The sequence below is a fragment of the Dendrobates tinctorius genome, unplaced genomic scaffold (genome assembly GCF_039654945.1).
Source record: "Dendrobates tinctorius isolate UK_male_01 unplaced genomic scaffold, ASM3965494v1 ptg000158l, whole genome shotgun sequence".
Classification (NCBI taxonomy): Eukaryota; Metazoa; Chordata; class Amphibia; order Anura; family Dendrobatidae; genus Dendrobates; species Dendrobates tinctorius.
In genome coordinates, this window is record NW_027361825.1 from 5303010 (window position 1) to 5327178 (window position 24169).

Consider the following 24169-nt stretch of genomic DNA (forward strand, 5'->3'; position numbering starts at 1 on the left):
GTGGAGACCGAGGCAGTGGATAGCGAGGAAAAGTTACAGAGGACGGAGTGATGCACTGGAGACAGGTCCTGGTCCACAATATCTAGCAGTATGGTCCCTGAGTTTGTAACACAGAGAAGTGACGGGCCAGGAAGGAACAGGGAGCATGAGAAAAAGAGAGGGTCCCGGGCAGGAGGTGCTAGGTGTCAGAAGCAGAGAGGCTGCGTACCGGCGATAGTGGCAAACTATCTACTCAAGGAGGGAAAAGGGGCACAGAACCAGGGGATGAGGACAGGACTCTCCCTTACTGGACTGTAGTACTGTGCTGGGTGATGGAGAAGGCAAAGGGACTTAGGAACAGAAGCAAGTAAGCCTGGAAGAGGTAGAGAGCTCCATGTTGTAAAGGAAACATTCATGAACTTTTTCTACACCCGCTATCTATTGTACATAGTTCCCACCAAGACTTTATTTTTGAGTGGGGGTCTCCCTCACTGACCTTTTCAACAACTGGTCCTGGCCAGCCAAATTCACTGGCATCATGTAGCCTTCAAGGGTGTATAGCCCCCATAGATGAAGTCCACACACCAAGTCAGGACCCCCCATCTCGGCGTGAAAGACGATTACCTATCCCATGGCTGCCGTCCAGCGCCACGTTACATGTTTACGAAGCAGAACATGGTACAGAAGTAGAAGACACTCTGATCAGGGCAAGGAATGGCACCTGTAATAAGGGACTCTCATCATAAGCAGAACAAGTCCAGAAAAGGAACAAAGACTCTTATCAGATCCACAGGAAGGAGAAAAGGAAGGAGTCCTAAGTCTCAGTAGGAGCAGAGACTCTGATCAGAGGACAGTGAATGGTACTCTTACCAGAAGCAGAGCAGATGGAGTGCACTCTCATCAGCGCAAGGGAATTGAATTTTAATCAAGCACTCTCAGCACAGGAAGAACAATTAGTGATTGATCAGAACCAGAAAATAAGAATGAAGATACTTATCAAACCCAGAGGAAGGAGAGATGCTTGTAAGATGGAGAAGAAAGGGAATAGAAACTAATCAGGGACTCAGAACCGACAGTAACCAGAACCAGAGAAAAAAAGGATGACAGCTCTTATCAGAGCCAATAGAAGGAGAGACTGTCCTCAGTCCCAGGAGAAGAAGTAGAGAGTCTCATCAGGACTAGGACAGTGAATAGTAACACTTATCAGAAACAGAAAAGTAGAGGGCACTCTCATCAGAGCAAGAAAAGGGAACTTTTAATTTGGGATTCTCTCAACGGCAACGCAGGTGGTAGGGATAGAAGTGGGGACTCTCATTAGAGTAAAGCATGGGTGAGTACTCTCATCAGGTCCAGGAACACAGACTTATCAGATGCAGAAGTTGAGGGAATTCTCATCAGAGGCACAGTAATAGATCTGGACTCACATTAGAATCAAAACAGACACCAGTCAGAGCAAGGAGTGAGAGATGAAGTCAGGGACTCACAATTGGCAACGCCGGGCACAGAGACTCATCAATGCCAGAACAGGGAATAGGGATTCACGAGGGACAGATAAGTGACGTAAAACAAGGAATGGAAATTTCATCAGGGATATTCAGCAGAGACAAAACCAGCTGGTGGGGACTCTCATCAGAGCCAGCAGTATGATCGGGAACCCTATAGTCTCACTGTTACCAGAAAACAAAGCTTAGACGCTCTCATCAGCACCACAACAGTGGAAAAAACTGTAATTATTGCCAGAACAAGGGGTTAAGACTTCTATCAAATAGATCCAAATAGGTGCAAGAATGGGCCTCTCACTGCACTATTAATAAAGGCACAAACAAGGTGGAGACTCTCATCAGAGGCAAAGGAAGAAAATTAGGCTATACAGACTAGGAGTTAAGGTGTCCATACACACTAAAGACCTCCATACATATTAGGCTAAGGTTTGCCAAACTCCCCGAAATCAACGGGTTCAACCGACCCTGTATTGCGCATGGAGACTCCGGCCATCTAATTGTAGGGGGAGATGTCAATCGGACATATCTGATTTCCGACTGCCAGTCGTATTGTTCCTCCGGAGTTAATCTGCCAGCAGAGATGTCCGTAGGTAGCTTTTTCATAGAGAACACAGGAGCACTTGGCTGAATGAATGCTCCTGTGCATGGGAGAGATTGCAAAGATGGCTAAGATTTGGTTAAGATTTTGTTAAGATTTGGTGTCCAGAACTACGTATAGCACACTGTCACTTGAGTGACCACAAACTAACACTTATTAATCCAGAGCAATGATGATCTAATTCTTGAGGGATCAGAGCAGTAATAAACTAACACTTTGGCATGTAGAACACTGACTTACACTTATTTGATTATATGAAAACATAGATTCTTGGTGACCCAAAGCAAAGAAACCTTAATTCCTGAGAAACTAGAAAAATGATACACCTAGAACAATTGCACACTGACACTTGATAGACCAGAGACATGACACACTAACACTTAGTGTGCCAGAACAAAGATACTCTAATTCATGATGAAACAAAGCTGTTGGGTGACCTAGAACAATGACACACTAACACTTAGTGACCTAGAACAATGACAAATGGACAATTGGTGGCTGGCCTAGAACAAATGGTACACCGACTATTGGTGACCTAGAACAATGACACACAGACTTGGTGACTTAGAACAATGACACATGGACAATTGGTGACCTAGAACAATGACACATGGACACCTGGTGGCCTGGAACAATGATACAGGGATTTGGTGACCAAGAACAATGACACATGGACATTTGGTGACCTAGAACAATGACACATGGACATTTGATGACCTATAACAATGACACACAGACTGTTGGTGACCTAGACAATAGGTTAGCTAGAAAAATGACATGTGTACACTTGGTGATGACCTAGAACAATAACACATGGACACTTGTAGACCTAAAACAATGACACATGTACACTTGGGGACCTTGAACAAATGGCACACACACTTGGTGACTTTGGTGAGTGACCTAGAACAATGACACATAGACATTTAGTGATCTAGAATAATGATACATGGGCACTTGGTGACCTAGAACAATGACTCGTGGTGACCTAGAACAATAACACATGGACACTTGGTGACCTTGAACAATGACACATGAACACATAGGGACTTTGAACAAATGGCACACAGATACTTGGTGAGCAATGATGCATTGGCGCTAAGCGAGTGTGAATTAGAACAATGACACATAGACATTTGGTGACCTAGAACAATGATGCATTGACACTTGGTGACCTAGAACAACGACACATAGACATTTGGTGATGTAAAACAATTACACATGGGCACTTGGTGACCTAGAACAATAACATATGGACACGTGGTGACCTAGAACAATGATGGACCAACACTTGGTGACCTAGAACAATGACACATGGGCACGTGGTAACTTTGAATTATGACACATTGATACTTTGTGGATATTACTTCATCTACACATACGTCTGTAGACATATCTGTTCTTACTTGTCAGTGACTATGATCCTCACTGATCCTCTTCAGCTTTGGCTCAGTTCCTCTGTGTATTGCTGGTTACTCAGTATTGTACAGACAATGGTACGGCGTAGCAGTAGGATCCTGTAAGTCAACACTCTCTTATTAATATTGTGACAGGCGACGATAACCCTTCATTAGGTAGTAAACAAGGGTGCACCATCACACGCCATGGCGATGTCAAACCAAGCAAAACAGGGGCAAACACAACATGTGGAATGAAGGAAATTGCACAAACAAACACTGGTACATAACACAGCATCTAAAGACGGCGTCACTTCCCAAGTGTCCTAGATTTAGAGGGTTTATATAACCTCTCATTAAACAGATCTGTAAGATATGTCTATCTTATATAAGCAGGATTACCCATTTCTAAGATCTAGATGATTATTTGTGAACCATCCCTTAAGAAAGCGACCCTAGTGGTATGTGATCATAATGGCCTTTATGACACAAAGAAAACCCTGAGTGCAATTCACATCACAACCACTTGGTGGCAGCATATAGACACTCATGACATAAACACCTCCTGACAGAGTATCACAAGATCATGTTTTTTTTTAATCTATTGTCAGTTATCTCAGGATATTACAAGTTAGGAGGAAATGTAAGGGAGGGTCCACGTGTATAACAGTTTCTAGAATAAGAATGGGATGAAAAGGAAGAAAATCTAGAACCCACAGATGGTCTATAGCTCTATGGGATGTACAGTTGTGCTAAAAATTTTACATACTCTGGCAGATTTTTTGCTTTCTTGGCCTTTTTTTCAGAGAACATGAACGATAACACCAAAACTTTTTATCCACTCATGGTTAGTGGTTGGGTGAAGCCATTTATTGTCAAACTACTGTGTTTTCTCTTTTAAATCATAATGACAATCCAAAGCATCCAACTGACCCTGATCAAAAGTTTACATACCTCATTTCTTAATACTGTGTATTGCTCCCTCTAACATCAATGACAGCTTGAAGTCTTTTGTGGTAGTTGTGGATGAGGTTCTTTATTTTCTCAGGTGGTAAAGCTGCCCACTCTTTTTGTCAAAAAGCCTCCAGTTCCTGTAAATTCCTGGGCTGTCTAGCATGAACCATGCGCTTGAGATCTCCCCACAGTGGCTCAATGATATTGAGGTCAGGAGACTGAGGTGGCCACATCAGAACCTTCACTTTGTTCTATTGTAGCTAATGACAGGTAGACTTGGCCTTGTGTTTTGGATCATTGTCATGTTGGAACATCCAAGTACGTCCCATGCGCAGCTTCCGGGCTGATGATTGCAAATTTGCCTCCAGAAATTTGCATTCATCTTTCTTTCAACTTTGAGCAAGTTTCCTGTGCGTTTGCAGCTCACACATCCCCAAAACATCAGCAATCCACCTCCGTGCTTTACAGTAGGAATGGTGTTCCTTTCATCATAGGCCTTGTTGACCTCTGTCCAAATGTAACATTTATGATTGTGGCCAAAAAGTTCAAATTTGATCTCATCACTCCAAATTACCTTGTTCCAGAAGTTTTGAGGTTTGGCTATGCGCTGTTTTGCGTATTGTAGGTGAGATACTTTGTGGCATTTGCACAGTAATGGTTTCGTCTGGCGACTTGACCATTGCAGCCCATTTTTCTTCAAGTGCCTCCTTATTGTGCATCTTGAAACAGCCACACTGCTAGTTTTCAGAGAGTCCTCTATTTCAGCTGATGTTATTTGTGGGTTTTTCTTTGCATCCCGAACAATTTTCTTGGCAGTTGTGGATGAAATTTTTGTTGACTGTGGTTTTGTTTTTACAGAGCCCCTGATTTTCCATTTGTTAATCGCAGTTTGAAGGCTGCTGACTGGCATTATCAATTCCTTGAATATCTTTGTGTATTCCTTTCCTGTTTTATACAGTTCAACTACCTTTTCCCGTAGATCCGTTAACAATTCTTTTGCTTTCCCCATGACTCACAATCCATAAACGTTAGTGACTTGGATGAAAGATGCAAAAGTCTGTCTCGATCCCAGAAACTCACTCAGCTTTTATGCACACACACTGATTATAAGCATCAGGTCACAGGTGAGGATGTTACCTTTAGTAGCCATTCAAACCCATTTGTGTCAACTTCTGAGCATGTTATCAGGCCAAAATCACCAGTGTATGTAAACTTTTGATCAGGGTCATTTGGATGTTTTGGATTGTCATTATGATTTAAAAAGAGAAAACACAGTAGTTTGACAATAAATGGCTTCACCCAAACACTAACCATGAGTGGAGAAAAAGTGTTTGGTGTTATCAGTCATATTCTCTGAAAAAAGGCCAAGAAAGCAAAAATTCTGCCGGGGTATGTAAACTTTTGAGCATAACTGTAGCTATTGGTGGAATCCACTGATACTGTACGAACATCTGAAGTGTATAGGGGTCCCCCCCAGACCACTCTGAAGGGGCGTATAGTCAAGGGTGACCCAAAGGCTCATGTCTGAGTCGTTTAGAAATATCATTGTCGTGAAGCGGTAATTTTGCCATAATCTTTTTAAACTTTTTTTTTATATAATTTCTCCTAAAATCTGTTTTGGGGTGATTTCCCTAAATGGGGAGTCCCCATTATGAGATGTTACTTCCCCTCGCTGCGTCAGGTAGATGACAGGAAGTTGTGGTTGGGGCATCCCCGTCCTCGCTGTATAAGGCGCTCAGATGGCAGCTGACGGCAGATGCTCAGGAGCACAATGATGGCAGCAAGCTGGGTTCGGCTGCTGGCACTTCTCATGGCAATGGTGCCATCCATAGTATCCAGTGTGGAGGTGAAAAGGAAGGTAAGAGACCCACAGGTAATGAAGCTCCCTATACAGCAATGTACACGACATATACTGGGAGACAGGAAAAGATCAGCTTTATATAACGGATAGAAAACTATTAGGGTGTGTGCACACTCTGCGGATTGCTCTGTGGAATTTTCCGCGCGGATTTGATGAAAACCGCAGGTAAATGCACTTTTTCTGCGGTTTAGCCTGCGGGTTTCCCCTGCAGTTTGACACCTCTACAATGGAGCAGGTGCCAAACCGCAGTGGAATCCGCACAAAGAAGTGACATGCTGCGGATTCAAAACCGTGCAGAAAATTCCGCACTGTGTGCCTGCGGTTTTCATTTTTCATTGATTTTATTGGTACTGTAGACCGCAGCAAAAACTGCTGCGGATCCGCAGGGCCAAATCTGCAGCGTGTGCACACACTCTTAGTAATAATAATGGTAATGATGACAATAATAATAGTAACATAATAATTATAATAATAGTAATAATAATGATAATAACAATGTAATAATAGTAGTAATAATAATAGTAGTAATAATAGTAATAAGAATAATAATAGTAATAATATTAATGATAATATTATTATTAGTAGTAGTACTAATAATAATAATTCCACTTGGATAATATATAATTTATTGCTATGTATTGTCTACTCGTATGTTTTAAATTTTGTATCCATGTATCTGTCAGTCATATTTATCTATTATCAATCTATCTAAACAAAAACATATATTATCTATCTATCATCTCATCTATCTATTATCTATTTATCTATTATCTATCTACTGTATCTATCTATCTACTGTAGCTATTATCTATTTATCCATCTATTTATTATCTATCTATCATCTATCTATTATCTGTCTATAGATCTATTTATTATCTATCATCTATCTATTATCTGTCTATAGATCTATCTATCTATCTTTAATCTATCTATATCTTATCTGTTATCTATCTATCTATTATCTATCTATCTATCTATCTATCTATCTATCTATCTATCTATCTATCTATCTATCTATCTATCTATCATCTATCTATCATCTCCCATGATTATATATAACCAGCTGTTAGCTACAACCTTGACACTGTTTTCCAACCTGATAGCATTTCTAGAACCTGCAGACATTGCAGAGATCACTTTGGCACAGTTCATCTATTGTGATATTGAAAACCATTTACTAAGTGTTTTTACATAGGACTGCAGGTAATGCTTTCCCGTTATCGTCATCCATGATGTTGATGAGTTCAGTATAGATTGAGCTACATGTAATGCTCTGCGGCCATATGTTAGATTGGTGCAGTGAGGGTTAACCCTCCTCGTTGTACTCTCGGGGTATCAATTATGTATAGCTCTAGTTACTACTGTGTGCAATAGTCTCACTTTGGCATCACTTACAAAATATCATGCTGATAAAACTTTCATTGAACTGATAAGCGGGGTGAGAGTGACTCGCCCCCAGAGGCCGTGGGGTACTCGGTGCTGGGCCCGTTGATTACAACGGGAGATGTCACAGTGGCAGGGACCCGGTCCGTGGCCTCAGGCGGTCATGTAAAAGGGGTAGAGTGATGGGGATAAAGTTGTAGAGATGATTCATGACGCCACCTGTGGTTTCTGGTCAGTTTGACCAGCGCTGCAGGGCTGCTTCTCTGGGACAGATGGTGTGGTGCAGCAATGATGTTGAAGCTCCCCACAAGGTGGAGCTGTAGTCCCAGGGCAGTTTAGATGAGGTCGGCAAGTGGGGAGATCGTGTAAAGAAGTAGATGTAGCAGAGCCGGGTGTAAGGCGCAACAATAAGTGGAGGAAACAAGGGCATGTAGTTCCAAGGCTTTACTCACAGTCTGGTGCACACAGATGCCCGCTTCGGTGCCGTGTCCTCCAGGTCAGGGGCTCAGCCAACTCCCAGGCAAGGTAAAGTACACCTTTCCAGCACTCCTCCAACATGTGCCTTCTCTGAACGTCTCCACACTAGTGCCTAATCTGAAGTACTTGTAGTTGCATATTAAACTCAAGTTCCTCCTTCTTGATGTTACTTAGAACTCTACTTGTACGGCAGACAGCTGTAGCCTGCTTCAGGGACTCCTTGCAATCATGTCCCGGCTCACTCACGTTTCTGTTGTGCCCCCAAGTCTTATATGGGAATAAAGTGGTGACGACTTCTATTTCTCTGGTTTCTGCTGCAGGAACATCAGTATCCATACAACCTCGGGGACCGGACCCCGGCCATGCGCTTCAAACTTGAGGAAGGGTTCTGCTCTGACCCTAGTCCTAGTTCTCTTCTTCTCCTTACGTTCCTTCTGAAGAATCAGGCTTTCTATGGCTCTTTCCTGTGCCAGCAGCTCCAGGTCACAGGAGTCTGCTGCAGCACTTCCTTCACTCCATCCCTCTCAGGGGATCTCCTCTCACAGACTGACCTTTTCCTAATCTTCTCTTGTGCAGTCTTAGCTCCACCCACCTCCCAGCACTCTTCGTGTTCCAAGCAGGGAGCCACCAAGGTTGCTCAGCTACACTACTGGTGCACGTGTGGGATGTGAGTGTTGGAGTGTGGTCAGGTGTCTCCACCTTACCTGGATAGTGGGGTACCACACCTCAGGAGGAGGTGCAGTACCTCTGTGGCGACTGAACTCTAAGGGGCGCCACAAGAGCAGAGAACATAAAAGTTGATGGTGGGGGCGCAGAGGGGTCATTAAAAAAGCAACTGGGAATTCAGAAGAAACCAAAGCCTGAACTCCTAGAAAGAGCGAGGAGATTGGGGCGGATAGAGCGAGAGAAGATGCATTATGTCTGCGTACAGCCCTGGCCAGTGATGCTTTATATGGATCTGTTGTGTTTACTCTCAAAATATCTATGAGGTTCCCTGAAAAAAGAGACTTCCTGCACTCTTAGAAGAAATGGTAAAACTTCCGCGTGCTACGGAACTCTCCTGAAAAGCAGTCATTCCGGAATGTCTCTTGTGAGTGAGACTGGGGTGAAAGAACTCCCCACAGGTAATGGGGCACGGACAATCTGCTTCAATGCCATTTGGAGGAAGGCACCCTAGAAGTCAAAGTCCAAACCATAGAAGAGCCAGAAAACCTGACCAGGGATATAAGCCAATCCTGTGTCTTCTCCAGAAGAAAGAGACTCCCCTATGTGATTCACTTCCTACTTTAATGACCTGTCACTTGCCATGAAGATGTAATATCCTTACCTGCTGTAAATGTGGCGCCCCTAAGGCTCAGTCGCCACAGAGGTACTGCACCTTCTCCTAGGGTGTAGTGCCCCACCATCCAGGTAAAGTGGGAACTCCTTTCCACACTCCAACACTCACATCCCACACAACAGGGTAGTTCTGCACAACCACATTGCGGCTCAGTGCTTAGAGAGTAGCAGAGCACCTCTGGTGGTTCCCTGCATGGAACACTGGATGTGCTGGGAGGTGGGTGGAGTTTAGATATATAAAAGAGTGGGAAAGTGTAGGATTACAGAGCAGTCTGACAGAAGGTCAGTGAGGAAGGAAGCCACTCTGGAGGAGTGGGGATCCCTGAAAGTACGAAACGAAGGAGTAGAGAGAACAGAGACGACGTGGGTTGGAAGAGGCACCCTGCCTATAGGTTCTCAGCGCAAGGCCGGGGCCCGGTCCCCGAGGTTGTATGGACACTTATGGTTCTGCAGCAGACACCGGTGGAGTAGTTGGCTGTAAATGCACTACTCCATCTAAGACTTGGGGCACAACAGCAACTGGTTAGAGAGCCAGGACTCAGGAGAAGGGAGTCCCCGAAGCAGGCTACAGCTTTCTGCCGTACAAGTAAAGTTCTTGGGAACATCTGTCAGGTGGAACTCCAGAGTACCACGGTTCTGGAGATCTTCACACTTTAGGGCACAATAGAGGAGTCGTTCAGGAGAGGTACATGTTGGCGGAGTGTTGGAGAGGAGCTTTCCATCTTGCCTGGAGGTTGGCTGAGTCCCTGACCCAGAGGACACGGCACAGAAGCGGGCATTACTGACTGTGAGTAAAGCGTTGGAACTACATGCCCTGGTGTCCTCCATTCCTTCCTGCGTCGGTCTGCCTGACACTGCTACATCCCCTGCGCCGGACACTACACCACCTAAGTGTCCCCACATCTACACTGCCCTGTGACAACAGCCCTGCCTGTGGAGGGCTATACCATCCTTGCTGCACCACACCATCTGTCCCAGAGGATCTGTCTGCAGCATCGGCTTAACACCTCCCTTGCCGAGCACCACAGGTGGCGTCACGAACTATTCCATTCTACTTAAACTGCATAACAAATTCCCCCATTACTTGGGCGCCCAGGGCCATGGACCAGGTCACCGCTGCTGTGACACACTCCCCCTGACACCGGCCCGGTACCGAGTACCCCACAGCCCAGGGAGGGCGACCCATAAATGCCACTGTTCTCCTGAATACAGCGATGTTTTTCTTATTTTTCTGCGCCTCTGTGTTTCTGAGATACGACCTTATCTTTCCTGTATATAAATCCAGTCTTTATAGCCAATCGGGTGTGGTCCTTAATACAACACCCACAAAGAGCCGCTGAGGACCACGCCCCTTTGGCTTAAACGACTAGATTTACTAACAATGAAGATGAGGCCATATCTCTGGAACGGAGAGGTGCAGGAACAAAAGAAAAACATTGTCGGATTCAGGAGAACAGAGGTATTTACACTATATAAAAAAAAACCCAAAATATTTATCGCAACTGACGGATCCTCTTTAAGAAGACTCTTCCAGTTGGAGGAGATCCTCCACTTCCTAAATATTTTTCAAGCCTCTTCAGACGTTGATTTACAGCATAGTAACCTCCAATAAGTGGCAGAAGAGAGAGGTTTTCTTGCTTCTAGATCGGAGCTAATTTAAATATTTTTTCCCATGATGCATTATGTGTAAGCCTCCATACCATTTGGGTCTCTTCAATGAGACTCAGCATTCTCCAAGAGCAACTAAAAGTGGCATGGATGAGGGTGTGACCCTTCCCACATACTTTAACTTGGAGGCCAAATGGCTCAGTAGGCTGTCTAGGCATGCTGGGAGTTGTAGTTTTACAATAGCTTGAGAAGCACATTGCCCTATGTAATACCAGTATCCAGCAAAAAAACAAAGTATAGCACCATTAAACGGGCGGATCCCTTTAGATCTACTGTGTATTTATTGTCTAGGAGAGGAAAGGTTTCATAAAGGGTTGCAGAAAGTGCACTGCGCTATGAACACTAGGTGGCGATAGAGGACTGACGTGTTTTTCTCAGATGCTTTAAGGTACTCTACTGACACTAGTGCATTATATTGCGCCGTCCCGTAATAACCACAGATTACACTCAGCAATATCCAGTTACGGAGCAGCACAACACCAGGCCCCGGCCGTACCGGCAGTGGATCATTACATAATCTGATGTGCACAGAGTCAGACGTCCGTCTACTTCGTCCACTTCTCAGTCATGAATAATAAATACGATAAAGTGAAAATAAAATATTCTAAATATTATTCCGGATCTGTCATTTCAGCAATCATTTCCCATCTGAGTGATCCCCGGGGGCTGGTCTTGCTCTTCTAAATGTGGGGATCTTGTATTAATCGTCCTTACGCCATTTATTTGGAGAAAAATGCAGTTTTGTGATGTTTTTTGGGCGTAGACCTAACTTATTATGGTGTTGTGACAAATTTCCATTAATTTTCTTCTTCTTGACAGTTTTATGTTTTTGTTTAGATAAATTGTTATGTGGTGTAGCCATAAAGGGGGTTTTACACAGATTTATAAATTGGGAATTTTATGAAAGTCACAAACTGAATCCAGTAATGGGAGAAAATGTCACATATCTGGTCAGAAGGTAACAATGCACAGAATTTACGGAACATTGTGAGACACTTCGCAAATTTGGGGCAAAACCCAATGACTTGGGAATGATCTCTTACTTCAAAATTAAAACCAACCAGTACATGAACCCAATGTATCTATCTATCTATCTATCTATCTGATAAGTTGCAGTGTTTGCTGTTCTTCCCACCATAAAAGTTGTTTTTCCATAAATTAAGTCTTTTGTTTCTTTTACATTACAGACAGCACACAGCCAGAGACTAAAAGGTAACATCGTCATTATCACAGAATTTATGTTTGTCGTCCTGTAGGAAGCAGTGATGCCCTGAGCGGCCACTGTGGGATGTGAGTGTGACCATAGTGAGGAAAGACTGCCATCTGCTGGGTGGGCTCAATCAGGTGGAACCAATTTGTACAGGAAGAATTGCCAGGGGAACAACTTCATGTGATATGTGATGGACCTGGTCAGGTGACTCCCAGTAAGGAGTAGCGGGATATGAAAGCCCTACTCGCCAAACTGCAGGCAGATTTACCGCCATGGGAAATAGGGGAGCAGAAGCGGACCAGGGATGGTGCTGAGGGCAACATGGCAGGCCTCAGCGGGAGCTGTGCGCCACCAGGGTGCCGATCATCGCCTGACAAGGTTCAGACTACATTCACGAAGACCAAGAGTTCCGACTGCGCCGGTCAAGACCAGGACCCGCACCCTACGGCGGTCAGGGCCCAGGGACCAGACGTTGTCTGTCAAGAGCCGAGTCCCAGTTCTCTCTGCTCCAGGCCCAGTAGACGTTCGCTGACGGCGAAACAGCGAATATCCATGAGGAGCCGACGACTAGAGAGGCACGTTTGCGATTGTAGAAGGATGGTGCGAGTGAGCAGGGCTGTCACTTCCAGCTTTGACATACAGTACCGGGTCTGGCCGGGGTCAGGACAACAGGTTGGGAGGGGACCGGTTAGTGAGTGGGAGACTCAACGCGTTTTAATAGACTTTGTCAGAAAGACTTGCGACCTAGCGGGAAAACCCGGTGACCCCCGCCAAGGTCAGAGTTAAAGAGAGAATCTACATGGTAATGCCTGTGAATGGGTGTACCACCTTTGTGAAGAGGACATTAGTATTATATAGTGAAGACCGTTGATCTCTCGGGAGTATTGCTTGTAGATAAGTCTTTATTCGAGAAGAGCATGTAACTGTTAACACTGGTATATGGTGATGTTGGCACCTGAAATAATAATTCGGTTGGAATAAAAGGAGTTACAGTGTAAATCATGGTGGATGAAACAAGAATCGCGTGATTGTTCAGTTACATACAAGCAGATGAGTGACTATGTTCTTTTCATTTCCATCAGATAATCAGAAGACTAACTGCCAGAAGAAGAATTTTACAAAGCCGGCAGCACATCTAATTGGTAAGTACATTCATTATCCTTAAAGGGATTTTCCAGGTTTTTACATTAGATAAGTCACCAATCTGTGATCAGGTGGGATCTGACCCAAGTTTGTCACTGTGATACGCTTTCTGATACATTTTTCCATTTACATACATTGTTGTCCTCTCTTCACAGGGCAGAGTCCATCACAAGAGAAGATCCTGATTTGGAAAGAGGCATTTATACAAAGCTTTAAGCCCCCTACGAATACAACCCTGGAGGCCCCCAAAAATGGCCTCTACTATGTCTACTGCCAAGTTGGATTTGAAGGAATGGATGCTAATTTAACGTTATTCAGCCAAGTCATCACCTGGAATAATTCATCAGATGAAAATGATATCCTCATCTTTGGCAAAGAAAGTGTGACCGGTCCACCTTTACGTCAAAGAACGTGGCATGCCAGCCTTACCCTAGGACGCCTGGCAAATCTTGTGAAAGGGCAAAAGTTGTACGTCTATGTCAGCCATCCGGACCTTGTAGATTATACTGAGGGAAAGACTTTTTTTGGGATTGTCATGGTATCTTGATGATGATGTAAAAGGGTTGAAAACGAATGGTTTGTAGTCACCGACTTACAAGGGTGCTGGCCCTGAATATTTGCACGTTTTATAGCCCCCACCAACGTGAATTACAATTTGCACTTTCTTTTTTTGTTGTTGTTATGGACAAATGTTGGCTAGCTGGTTAGCCCTGAATCTATTTTATAACTTGATATTGTTTAATCTTGACTGTATGTTGTGTATTTTGTAGGTAAAAATATACTGTAGATATGGGGCTAAGTATCCAGGAGGTGATGTGATAGAGGCTAAGTTGTTTGCTTGGTGAGTAGGTGTGGACCAGGTAAATTATGGCTCAGCTTCCATTCACTCAGGGTCAGTTGCAGAGGGCACAAGCGGCATCAGTTCCCTCCACTCAAAGTCAGTCGCACAAGGCACAAGAAACATCAGCTTCCCTCCATTCAGGGTCAGTTGCAGAGGCACAAGCAGCAGGTGGATCTATGTCTGCAACTTGTTGGTGAGTGAGAGGCAGATCAAACTATGAATCTGAATCAAGGGACGAAGAAGAAAGACACTTATAATGTGGGTCTACTTGTGTGATGGTCCTGTAACCAAAGTATGTCCAAGATGAGGCCTCATGGTACGAGAGGAAATTGTCCCTGTCCAGGGGCAGGGAAGTTTGGCCTGCCAGTTCAGGACAGGAAAATGTGCTGTTGTTGCAGAGAGCCACCCCATAGCGAGAAAGGAGATTGGGAAGAATAAAGGCTATATGGGATGTCTCCGTGACAGAGATATGGAGCTATGAGGTGAAAAGAAGCTAACTTCAGTAAGTGTGTTGTATTGCCAGTGTGGGTAAGTGGCGGATTCCTGAAGTGACCAGGGGGAGACCTATTGCTGATATAGAGAGAAGGACAAGGGACACAGATGTGAGTGACAAAGAACGTCTCAAACTAGGAACAAGGAAGAAAGCTGTCCATGATGTAGGCCTAAGCGATTGAGAGTCCTGTGATCAGTGTGTGGCCATGAGGAGACCTGAGGTCGAGAGCAGAGACTGTAGATATTATTTACACGGGGTAAGTGATCAAGCCTCAAAGAAGAGTTAAGATGAACCATAGTAGTGATTGTGCTGTATCATCTTTCCTCGATGCCCTAAAAGAGAAATCCTCATTGCTTGAGCCGATCGGAAGACTGTATCTTAGGTATCCAACAATCCATCTGGTGAGGTTCAAATGCTTGGAAGTGGCACAGATGCCCATTACTCCATTGAACAATGAAGTTGAGGATGAGCCAACAAGATGGAACTTGTAACTGACTGTGTTTGAAGAATCTCAAAAAAAGAAAGCCTATTCTCAGCCTCATCTTCCATGGCTCATTAATGTCAAAACTCTGGCAGTATGAGAAGGTAGATGTGGTTAACGGCTTGAGCACACAACAATTCAGAGGTGGTCTAGATACTGTAGATATAGTATGGAGTTGCGGGGGTATATATTTTCTATAAGTATAACAAGTTTACAGGACTCGGGTAAACTGTTACCTCTACTCTTCTACAGCTATATCCCTGGTTTTGGGTTCAAATTTCAAGCTGTTTTTAGGACTAAATATACTTCCTGTATTTGTGTGACTTTGCCCATGGCTACATCAGTACCTCCCATACTTTCCGTAATAAAATGCACAACTTAATTTAATAGGATCCCTAAATGTAAGAATAGGCATGTCAGATTATTTCTATGCCCAAGTATGTTGTCTTTTTATGGAGAATATATGGAGTTTGATATTTAATGTAATATAATTAAAAAAAAAAATATATATATATAATGAGATTATTTTTTTGTGATAAAATTGTGAATAATAGTGGAAAAATAAATGGAAATTGTCATCCACATTAAGATAATTTATTAGTAATCTTTACTTGTGTTGGTTGGCGAATTCAGATTTTGGTGCAGCAAGGCCCATATAGCAGCAGATAGGGTCCCTGTTTATTGGATCAAGACTGAATTTCCAGGGCCTTAAAAAAACATTGGAAAAAAAAATTGGAAAGTCGTATGAACCCCAAAATAGTGATGATAAAAGCTACGGCTCGTACCGCAAAAAAAAAAGAGCAAACGTATTGAATGAAAAATTAAAAATAGGTTTTGGAAGCCGAGGAGGAAAATATTCAAGATGAAGAGGGGCCAGTTGGTTGTAAGTGGGGGACCCCCTTTATGATGTTATGAGACAACCCCTTTAAGGCTATAAGTATAGTCTGTAGATGTATACTTTACCTTTAAGCTTAGTCACGTTGAGAATAATATAAATTGCATTTACCTCCCACACTCGGCGGCAGGAAGATAACAATCAGCGGGATCAAAGCTGCTTTATTTTTATGTCTTTTTCATGGAAAATCCTAGAAGAAATAATCGAAGAAAATCCCCATCACTTAGAAAGATCATTGTTTTTTATTTATGAAGGAAGCTGGTTTATTCTTGGCAGACGTGAGATCGCTGGAGGAATGTACTGTACGAAGCCCTAAATAAAAATTACTGTCATCTCCAACTATAGGGTTAAAAAAGGTGGGTGACATAGTCCGATCTTCACTGGAGTATGGAGATCCAGTGTTGTCACCCGCTGAGCCAGCAGGGGATACTCCATTAAAGGGAAATGTGATTGGTTGCACAGTATATTGTCACCCGATGCCTTCGTTGGTACTCCTTATGGATTCAAAAATTTTAGGTTGTCACAAAATGCCATTAATGCTTCTTCCCAGAATACTGATACTCATTGTTAGGGCTGGCGAACCACACCAAATAATAAAGAGATGGTAATAAGGTGCATTCGCAGCCCGGGGTCCACCGTGCAGAGATGTTAACTGCTGCTCGGAATGGCGGACACTAAATGGCGGTATCGCACTGGACACATATGGGTTAAACGCCACCCCATATGTAGTAGCGACGGGCTCTGTTGCTTCACAGAGCCACGGTACCGCGTAACACAAATGGCCCAATCTGAGCTTCTTGAGGACCTGAGCATGTGACCTCCGACCATCAATGAGCAATCGTCTCCCGGGCATGCTCAGATGAATCATAGAATCATAGAATCGCAGAGTTGGAAGGGACCTCCTGGGCGATCTGGTCCAACCCCCTGCTCAAAGCAGGATTCGCTAAATCATCCCAGTCAGATGTCTGTCCAGCCTCTGTTTTAAGACTTCCATTGAAGGAGAACTCACCACTTCTCGTGGCAGCTTGTTCAACTCATTGATCACTCTAACTGTCAAAATGTTTTTTCTAATATCTAATCTGTGTCTCCTCCCATTCAGTTTCATCCCATTGCTTCGAGTCTTTCCTTGTGCAAATGAGAATAAAGATGATCCTTCTACAATGTGACAGCCCTTTAGATATTTGTAGACCGCTATTAAGTCTCCTCTCAGTCTTCCCTTTTCCAAACTAAACATTCCCAAATCCTGCAACCTTTCTTCATAAGACAGGGTTTGCAGACCGGTCACCATTCTGGCCACTCTTTTATGAACTTGCTCCAGTTTGTTGATGTCTTTTTTAAAATGTGGTGCCCAAAACTGGACACAATATTCCAGATGAGGTCTGACCAAAGAGGAGTAGAGGGAAATAATGACTTCACGTGATCTAGACTGTATGCTTCTGTTAATACAGCCTAGAATTGCATTTGCCTTTTTTGCTGCTGCATCACACTGTTGACTCAAATTCAGTCTGTGATCTATTAGTATACCCAAGTCTTTTTCACATGTGCTGTTGCTTAGCCCTATTCCTCCCATTCTGTATATGCTTTTTTCATTTTTATTGCCCAGATGTAGTACATTGCATTTTTCCCTGTTAAAAACCATTCTGTTAGTTGCTGCCCACTGCTCCAGTTTATTTATATCTCCTCTCTCTCTTCTCTAGTATTAGCTATCCCTCCTAACTTTGTGTCATCAGCAAATTTAATCAGTTTACCCTCAATTCCTTCATCTAAATCGTTGATAAAGATGTTGAACAATACAGGGCCCAGAACAGAGCCCTGTGGTCCCCCTCTTGAGACATTCTTCCAACTGTATGTGCAGCCATTTACGACCACTCTTTGGGTCCAATCACTAAGCCAGTTATGAATCCACTTAACAGTTGCCTGGTCCATTCCATACTTAGTCATTTTTTCAATAAGGATAGTATGAGATACTTTGTCAAATGCTTTGCTGAAGTCAAGATATACTATATCTACAGCATTTCCTTGATCCACCCAATCAGTGATTCCATCATAGAAGGAAATTAAGTTAGTCTGACATGACTTATTAGTTACAAACCCATGCTGACTCTGTTTAATCACTTCATTCTTATCCAGGTACTGACATACATGTTGTTTAATAATTTGTTCAAAGATCTTTCCTGGTATAGAAGTCAGACTCACCGGCCTATAGTTGCCTGGGTCCACCTTCTTCTCCTTTTTGAAGATAGGAACAACATTTGCTCTTCTCCAGTCTTCTGGGACTTCTCCTGTTCTCCAAGAATTTTCAAAGATTATGGAGAGGGGTTCAAAAATTTCTTCTGCTATCTCCTTCAGTACTCTGGGGTGTAATTCATCTGGACCTGGAGACTTGAATTCATTTAGGTTAGCTAAATGTTTCCTCACTATCTTTCTGTTTATAGATATCCTGGATTCTTCTATTCCCTTAATAGGACAGTGAAGAACAGTTGATGTTACATTTCCTTTCTGAGAGAAAACAGATGCAAAATAGGAATTTAAAAGTTCGGCCTTCTCAACATCCTATCTTACCATTTCATCATTTTCATCCTGTAAAAATCCTATAGCATCTTTGACTTTTCTTTTACTTTTGACATATCCCCAAAATCCTTTATTATTGCTTTTGACATCTCTTGCAAGCCTCAATTCCTTGTCAGCTTTAGATAATCTGATTCGTGCCCTGCTGGTTCTGCAGACAGCATTATATTCTTCTTTAGATATGCCTCCCTCTTTCTATTTTATAAACATTTTTTTCTTCCTTATTAGCATGTGCTTAAGTTCTGTGTTCATCCATCCTGGTTTCCTTAAATGCTTCCTATTCTTCCCTCTTTTCGGAATTGTTAACAATTGTGCTTTGAGAATTTCATTTCATGAGGAAAAGCAGGACTTAGTCCCAGGAGCGTCTGCTTGCCGCTGACTAATGCTGTATGCTATAGATGAACCTGGGGCAGCAGCAGCAACCACACGCATAGCATTAGCCTGAGCAAGACGCTGGGACCGACGTCTCTGCTGAGCAGGAACCTCTGCGGCTGCAGAAGAATGGGAGACTGCAGAGGACATGGCTTAAGATTCCCCCTGTGCAGTGGCGGGAACTCGACGCCTAACACTACCCCCTCCTAGGGCCCCTACCCCTTGGGCCTCGCTATGCTCAAAAGCTGCAATGAGCTGAGGAGCACGAATGTGCTCAATAGGTTCCCAGGTCCTGCCCTCTGGGTCATGACCCTTCCAGTCCACCAGATAGTACTTTTTGCCACGTACCACCTTGCACCCAACAATGGCGTTCACCTCATAATCGTCCGTAGATGACCCCGATGTCCCGGCAGATGACTCGTAAAACCGGGGACATGTGAACAGGTTTTAGGAGGGACACATGAAAGGTGTCGGTGATACCTAGGCATGGAGGAAGGGCCAGACGATAGACCACAGGGTTAACTTGTTCCAGGACCTTGAAGGGACCTATATAGCGAGGCACAAACTTAGTTGACTCAGCTTGCAGCCTGATATTACGAGTGGAGAGCCACACTAAGTCGCCAGGAGCAAAGGTTGGAGCGGGGCGCCGTGAGCATTGGCGGAAGCCCTCATTCTCTCCTTGGAGGCCCGGATGGCATCCTGTGTGCGGTCCCAAATGTCACGTGCCTCCACCGCCCAGTTTGCTACGCTAGAGTCGGTGGAAGACACGGACATCGGCACAGGAACCCGCGGATGCTTGCCGTAGTTAAGGAGGAATGGGGTTTGTCCAGTGGAATCGGCTACGGTGCTGTTCAGCGCAAATTCCGCCCATGGTAGCAAGGATGCCCAGTCATCCTGCCTGGCCGAAACAAAATGTTGCAGATACGTGACCAAGGTCTGGATGGCCCTCTCTACCAACCCATTCATCTCAGGATGGTAAGCTGAAGAGAGATTCAACTCAATGCTGAGAAGGCAACAAAGCTCTCTCCAGAACCGAGACGCAAACTGGGGACCCTGGTCACTGATGATTTTGTCAGGCATACCGTGTAGGTGAAAAACATTCTTGATGAACAACGCTGCCAAGGCCCGTGCAGAAGGCACCCGAGGAAAATTTGGGAAAAATGGTCGGTGACTACCCAGATAACGGTGCAGCTATGAAACTTGGGTAAGCCCACCACAAAGTCCATCCCGACCATTTCCCAGGGCCTGTCTGCCCCCGGCAGGGGGTAAAGTAGTAAGGGGGTGGCATTTCTATGAACAGTATAGACAAACTGCCACTTTAAGAGACAGAACCCCCTTGGCTAGAGCAATTGGACATTCCGATCTCCCCTGCAATAAGACTGTTTTTGGTTTGTTCTGCCTGCTAGGGGAGGGGATGGGCTGTGTTTCCAGGGAGTGTTCTGAGCTTGGAGTCTGAAGGAAGCTGGCGTGCTGGATTCTGTGAGGAGAAAAACGTGCAGCTTAGAACTGACTGAACCTGTGGGATTGTGTACCCTTCCGAGGATAACAAAGGTGCTTTTTCCTGTGCTACTGCGAGGAGCCACGAAGATATACAAGGAAGGAACAGGCTCGGGACCTTCACACAAGGACAAGACCACATTGCACAGAGCTTCCAGGGAAGACGTCGCGTCATCTTGTAGAGAACTGCAGGGGCCCCCCAGAAAGGACCTGCAACACCAACTTCACCGTGAGTGTTAACCCCGTCCGTGTGCGCACATGTTTAGGGCTTAGGATAGGCTGCAATAGACAGAGCACGGTAGCCGTGCGGCTGGTGTAGAATCGGCCAGTCAGGCTAGAGTTAGAGTAGTAGCATACTGTATTTTATTGCATTGCTTTGCTTTTTTGAGAAATACTCTGATCTGTAACAGTTGGTGCTCCGTGCCATTTGTGCGGCCCAGCTAGAGATTATTACTTTTGTAAATTGTTTTATGTCATTGCATACCCCTGTTTACTCTTTCCTAACACTGCATTCCTTGCCTGTAAATAAATTAACCTTTGTTGCTTGCACCTCATCTTGTATACCGTAGTCTCCCTGCATTGTGGTGGTCCCCCGGCCATCGCTTCAGTAGCTTAGCAGGCCGTTGTCGAGAAGACCTATTCTTGGCGCAAGAGACGCACGCCCGAATATAATCTCCGACATCACGGGCCATATGCCACCAGTACGTCCTCGCCAGGAGCTCAGATGTCCTCTTGGTCCCAAAATGTCCACCCACCCTGGAGGAGTGAGCCCAAGAGAGAACCTCCGGTCGCAGAATAGGTGGCACAAAAGTCTTGCCCAGAGGCACAGACTCAAGCGAAACCGGGGCCACGGTCCTCAGGCTCTCAGAAGGGACAATTAGCCGAGGCTCCTCCTCCTCTGATGATGATGATGACACAACGGAGCAGGAGAAAGTGTCGGCACGAATGTTCTTCTCCCTGGAAAGAAAGTGGAGGGTGAAGTGGAACCGGGAGAAGAACAAGGACCATCTAGCCTGGCAAGAGTTTAGCCGCTGGGTGGTTTGCAAGTAAACCAAATTTTTGTGGTCGATGTATACTTGGAAGGGATAGCGAGCCCCCTCCAGGAGGTGTCTCCATTCCGAAAAGGCCAAGTTCATGGCTAGCAACTCCCTGTCCCCGATGTAATAGTTCCTCACAGTTGGTGAGAAGGTCTTAGAAAAGAAGAAGCAAGGATACTTCCGACCTTGAGCATCCTTTTGGAACAGGACTGCTCCAGCACCGACGGATGAGGCATCCACCTCCATAATAAATGGTTATTCTACATTGGGGTGATGTAAAATGGGAGCGCTAGCGAAGTGTGACTTGATAGAGAGGAAGGCCTTGGAGACCTCCTCCGACCACAATTTGGGATTTTCTCCCTTCTTGGTGAGGGCAACCAAGGGAGCTACCAAAGTTGAGAAGTGGGAAATGAATTGGCGATAATAATTAATGAACCCCATAAAGCGCTGCACTGCTTTGAGGGAATGGGGCTCCTGCCAATCCATCGCCGCCTGTAACTTGGCAGGATCCATGGCCAATCCCTGGGCGGAGATGATATAGCCCAGGAAAGACAAGGACTCAAACACACACTTCTCCAACTTGGCATAGAGGGAGTTTGCCAGTAGGAGGTCAAAGACTTTGCAAACATCTCTCCGGTGGGAGTCTATATCTGGAGAGTAGATGAGAATATCATCCAGATAGACTACAACCGAGGTGGTGAGAATATCCCAGAAGATGTCGTTCACAAAGTCTTGGAAAATGGCAGGGGCATTACAGAGGCCGAAGGACATCATCAGGTATTCATAGTGCCCATCCCTGGTGTTAAATGCCGTCTTCCATTCGTCCCCCTCACGAATGCGAATCAGGTAGTAAGCACCCTGCAGATCAAGTAAAATCTCTTGCTCCCTGCAACGTATTGAAAAGCTCAGATATGAGGGTTAGAGGGTACTTGTTCTTAACGGTGATGACGTTAAGACACCTGTAGTCTATGCATGGACGTAGTTCTCCATTCTTCTTCTGCACAAAGAAGAACCCTGCCCCTGCAGGTGACACTGACTTCCTAATGAATCCTCTTGTCAGATTCTCCTGGATGTACTGAGTCATTGTCTCCATCTCCGGGAGAGATAGTGGATAAACTCGACCCCAGGGAGGCTCAGCATCATGCAAGAGGTCAATAGGGCAGTCATAGGGGCGATGAGGCGGAAGGGTCTCCGCAGCTTTCTTGGAAAACACGTCCGCATAGGGCCAATAGTGTTTGGGGAGAGAGGAAAGATCTGCGAGTACCTCTGTAGTAGCAACCTGAACGCACTCCCTCTGACATCTACCCTCACAGAATTTACTCGATCCCAGAATTCTCCCTGAGGACCTCTCTATATAATGGGAGTGGTAGCGTAGCCATGGTTTCCCTAAGAGGACCTCATCAATTCCCTCGGGAATGACTAGCAGGGAGATGATCTCCTGATGGGATCGAGACATGGATAGAGTAAATGGGATGGTCTGATGAGTTACCTTTGAGGGCAGTATTGACCCATTTATCACCCATATGGTCACTTCACTGGTTTGGCGAGCATCACCAGTGGAATTGCATGCCATCGGGCGAAGGCAGAAGACATAAAGTTGCCCTCTGCCTCGGAATCTACGCAAAGCTCTACCACATGGGTGGATGGGCCAATAGTAATTGTCACCTTTACACAATAAAATCCCATGACGGATAACATGATCAGTGATAAAAATTCTCCATTAAATGTCATTTGCTTAACCCAGCAGGAAGTACGGCGGCGTCCAAAAATCACTAAAATTGACAAATCCCTGAGCCCGGATGGGATACACCCCCGAGTACTGCAGGAATTAAGCACAGTCATAGATAGACCATTATTTTTAATCTTTAAGGATTCCATAATAACAGGCTCTGTACCACAAGACTGGCATATAGCAAATGTGGTGCCAATATTCAAAAAGGGGACAAAAACTGAACTTGGAAATTATAGGCCAGTAAGTTTAACCTCAACTGTGGGTAAAATCCTGGAGGGTTTTCTAAGAGATACTATACTGGAGTATCTGGAGAAGAATAACCTCATGACCCAATATCAACATGGGTTTACAAGGGACTGTTCCTGTCAGAGTAATCTGATAAGCTTTTATGAAGAGATAAGTTCCAGACTGGACCAAGGGAATGCAGTGGACGTGGTGTACATGGACTTTTCAAAAGCTTTTGATATGGTGCCACACAAAAGGTTGATACATAAAATGAGAACAATGGGGATAGGGGAAAATATGTGTAGGTGGGTTAAGAGCTGGCCCAGGGATAGGAAACAAAGGGTGGTTATTAATGGAGCACACTCGGACTGGGTCACGGTTAGCAGTGGGGTACCACAGGGGTCAGTTTTGGGCCCGCTTCTTTTTAACATATTTATTAATGACCTTGTAGGGTTCATAGAGAGTAGAATTTCAATATTTGCAGATGACACTAAACTCTGCAGGGTAATCAATACAGA

The 24169-nt window shown here is 44.6% G+C and overlaps 1 protein-coding gene across 1 annotated transcript; it reads left to right on the plus strand.

Moving 5' to 3' along the window:
* Positions 1-6202: 6202 nt before the first annotated feature.
* Positions 6203-15831, plus strand: LTB (lymphotoxin beta). The gene is made up of 4 exons (XM_073548828.1): positions 6203-6288; positions 12345-12369; positions 13450-13509; positions 13666-15831. The coding sequence occupies exons 1-4, from the start codon at positions 6205-6207 to the stop codon at positions 14055-14057; spliced, it is 561 nt and encodes a 186-aa protein (XP_073404929.1). The 5' UTR covers positions 6203-6204; the 3' UTR covers positions 14058-15831.
* The last annotated feature ends 8338 nt before the right edge of the window (positions 15832-24169 follow it).

Coding starts and splice junctions, on each gene's coding strand:
- LTB (XM_073548828.1), top strand. CDS start 6,205: ATGGCAGCAAGCTGGGTTCGGCTGCTGGCACTTCTCATGGCAATGGTG. Junction 6,289..12,344: donor GTGTGGAGGTGAAAAGGAAG/GTAAGAGACCCA, acceptor TTTACATTACAG/ACAGCACACAGCCAGAGACT. Junction 13,510..13,665: donor GCCGGCAGCACATCTAATTG/GTAAGTACATTC, acceptor CTCTCTTCACAG/GGCAGAGTCCATCACAAGAG.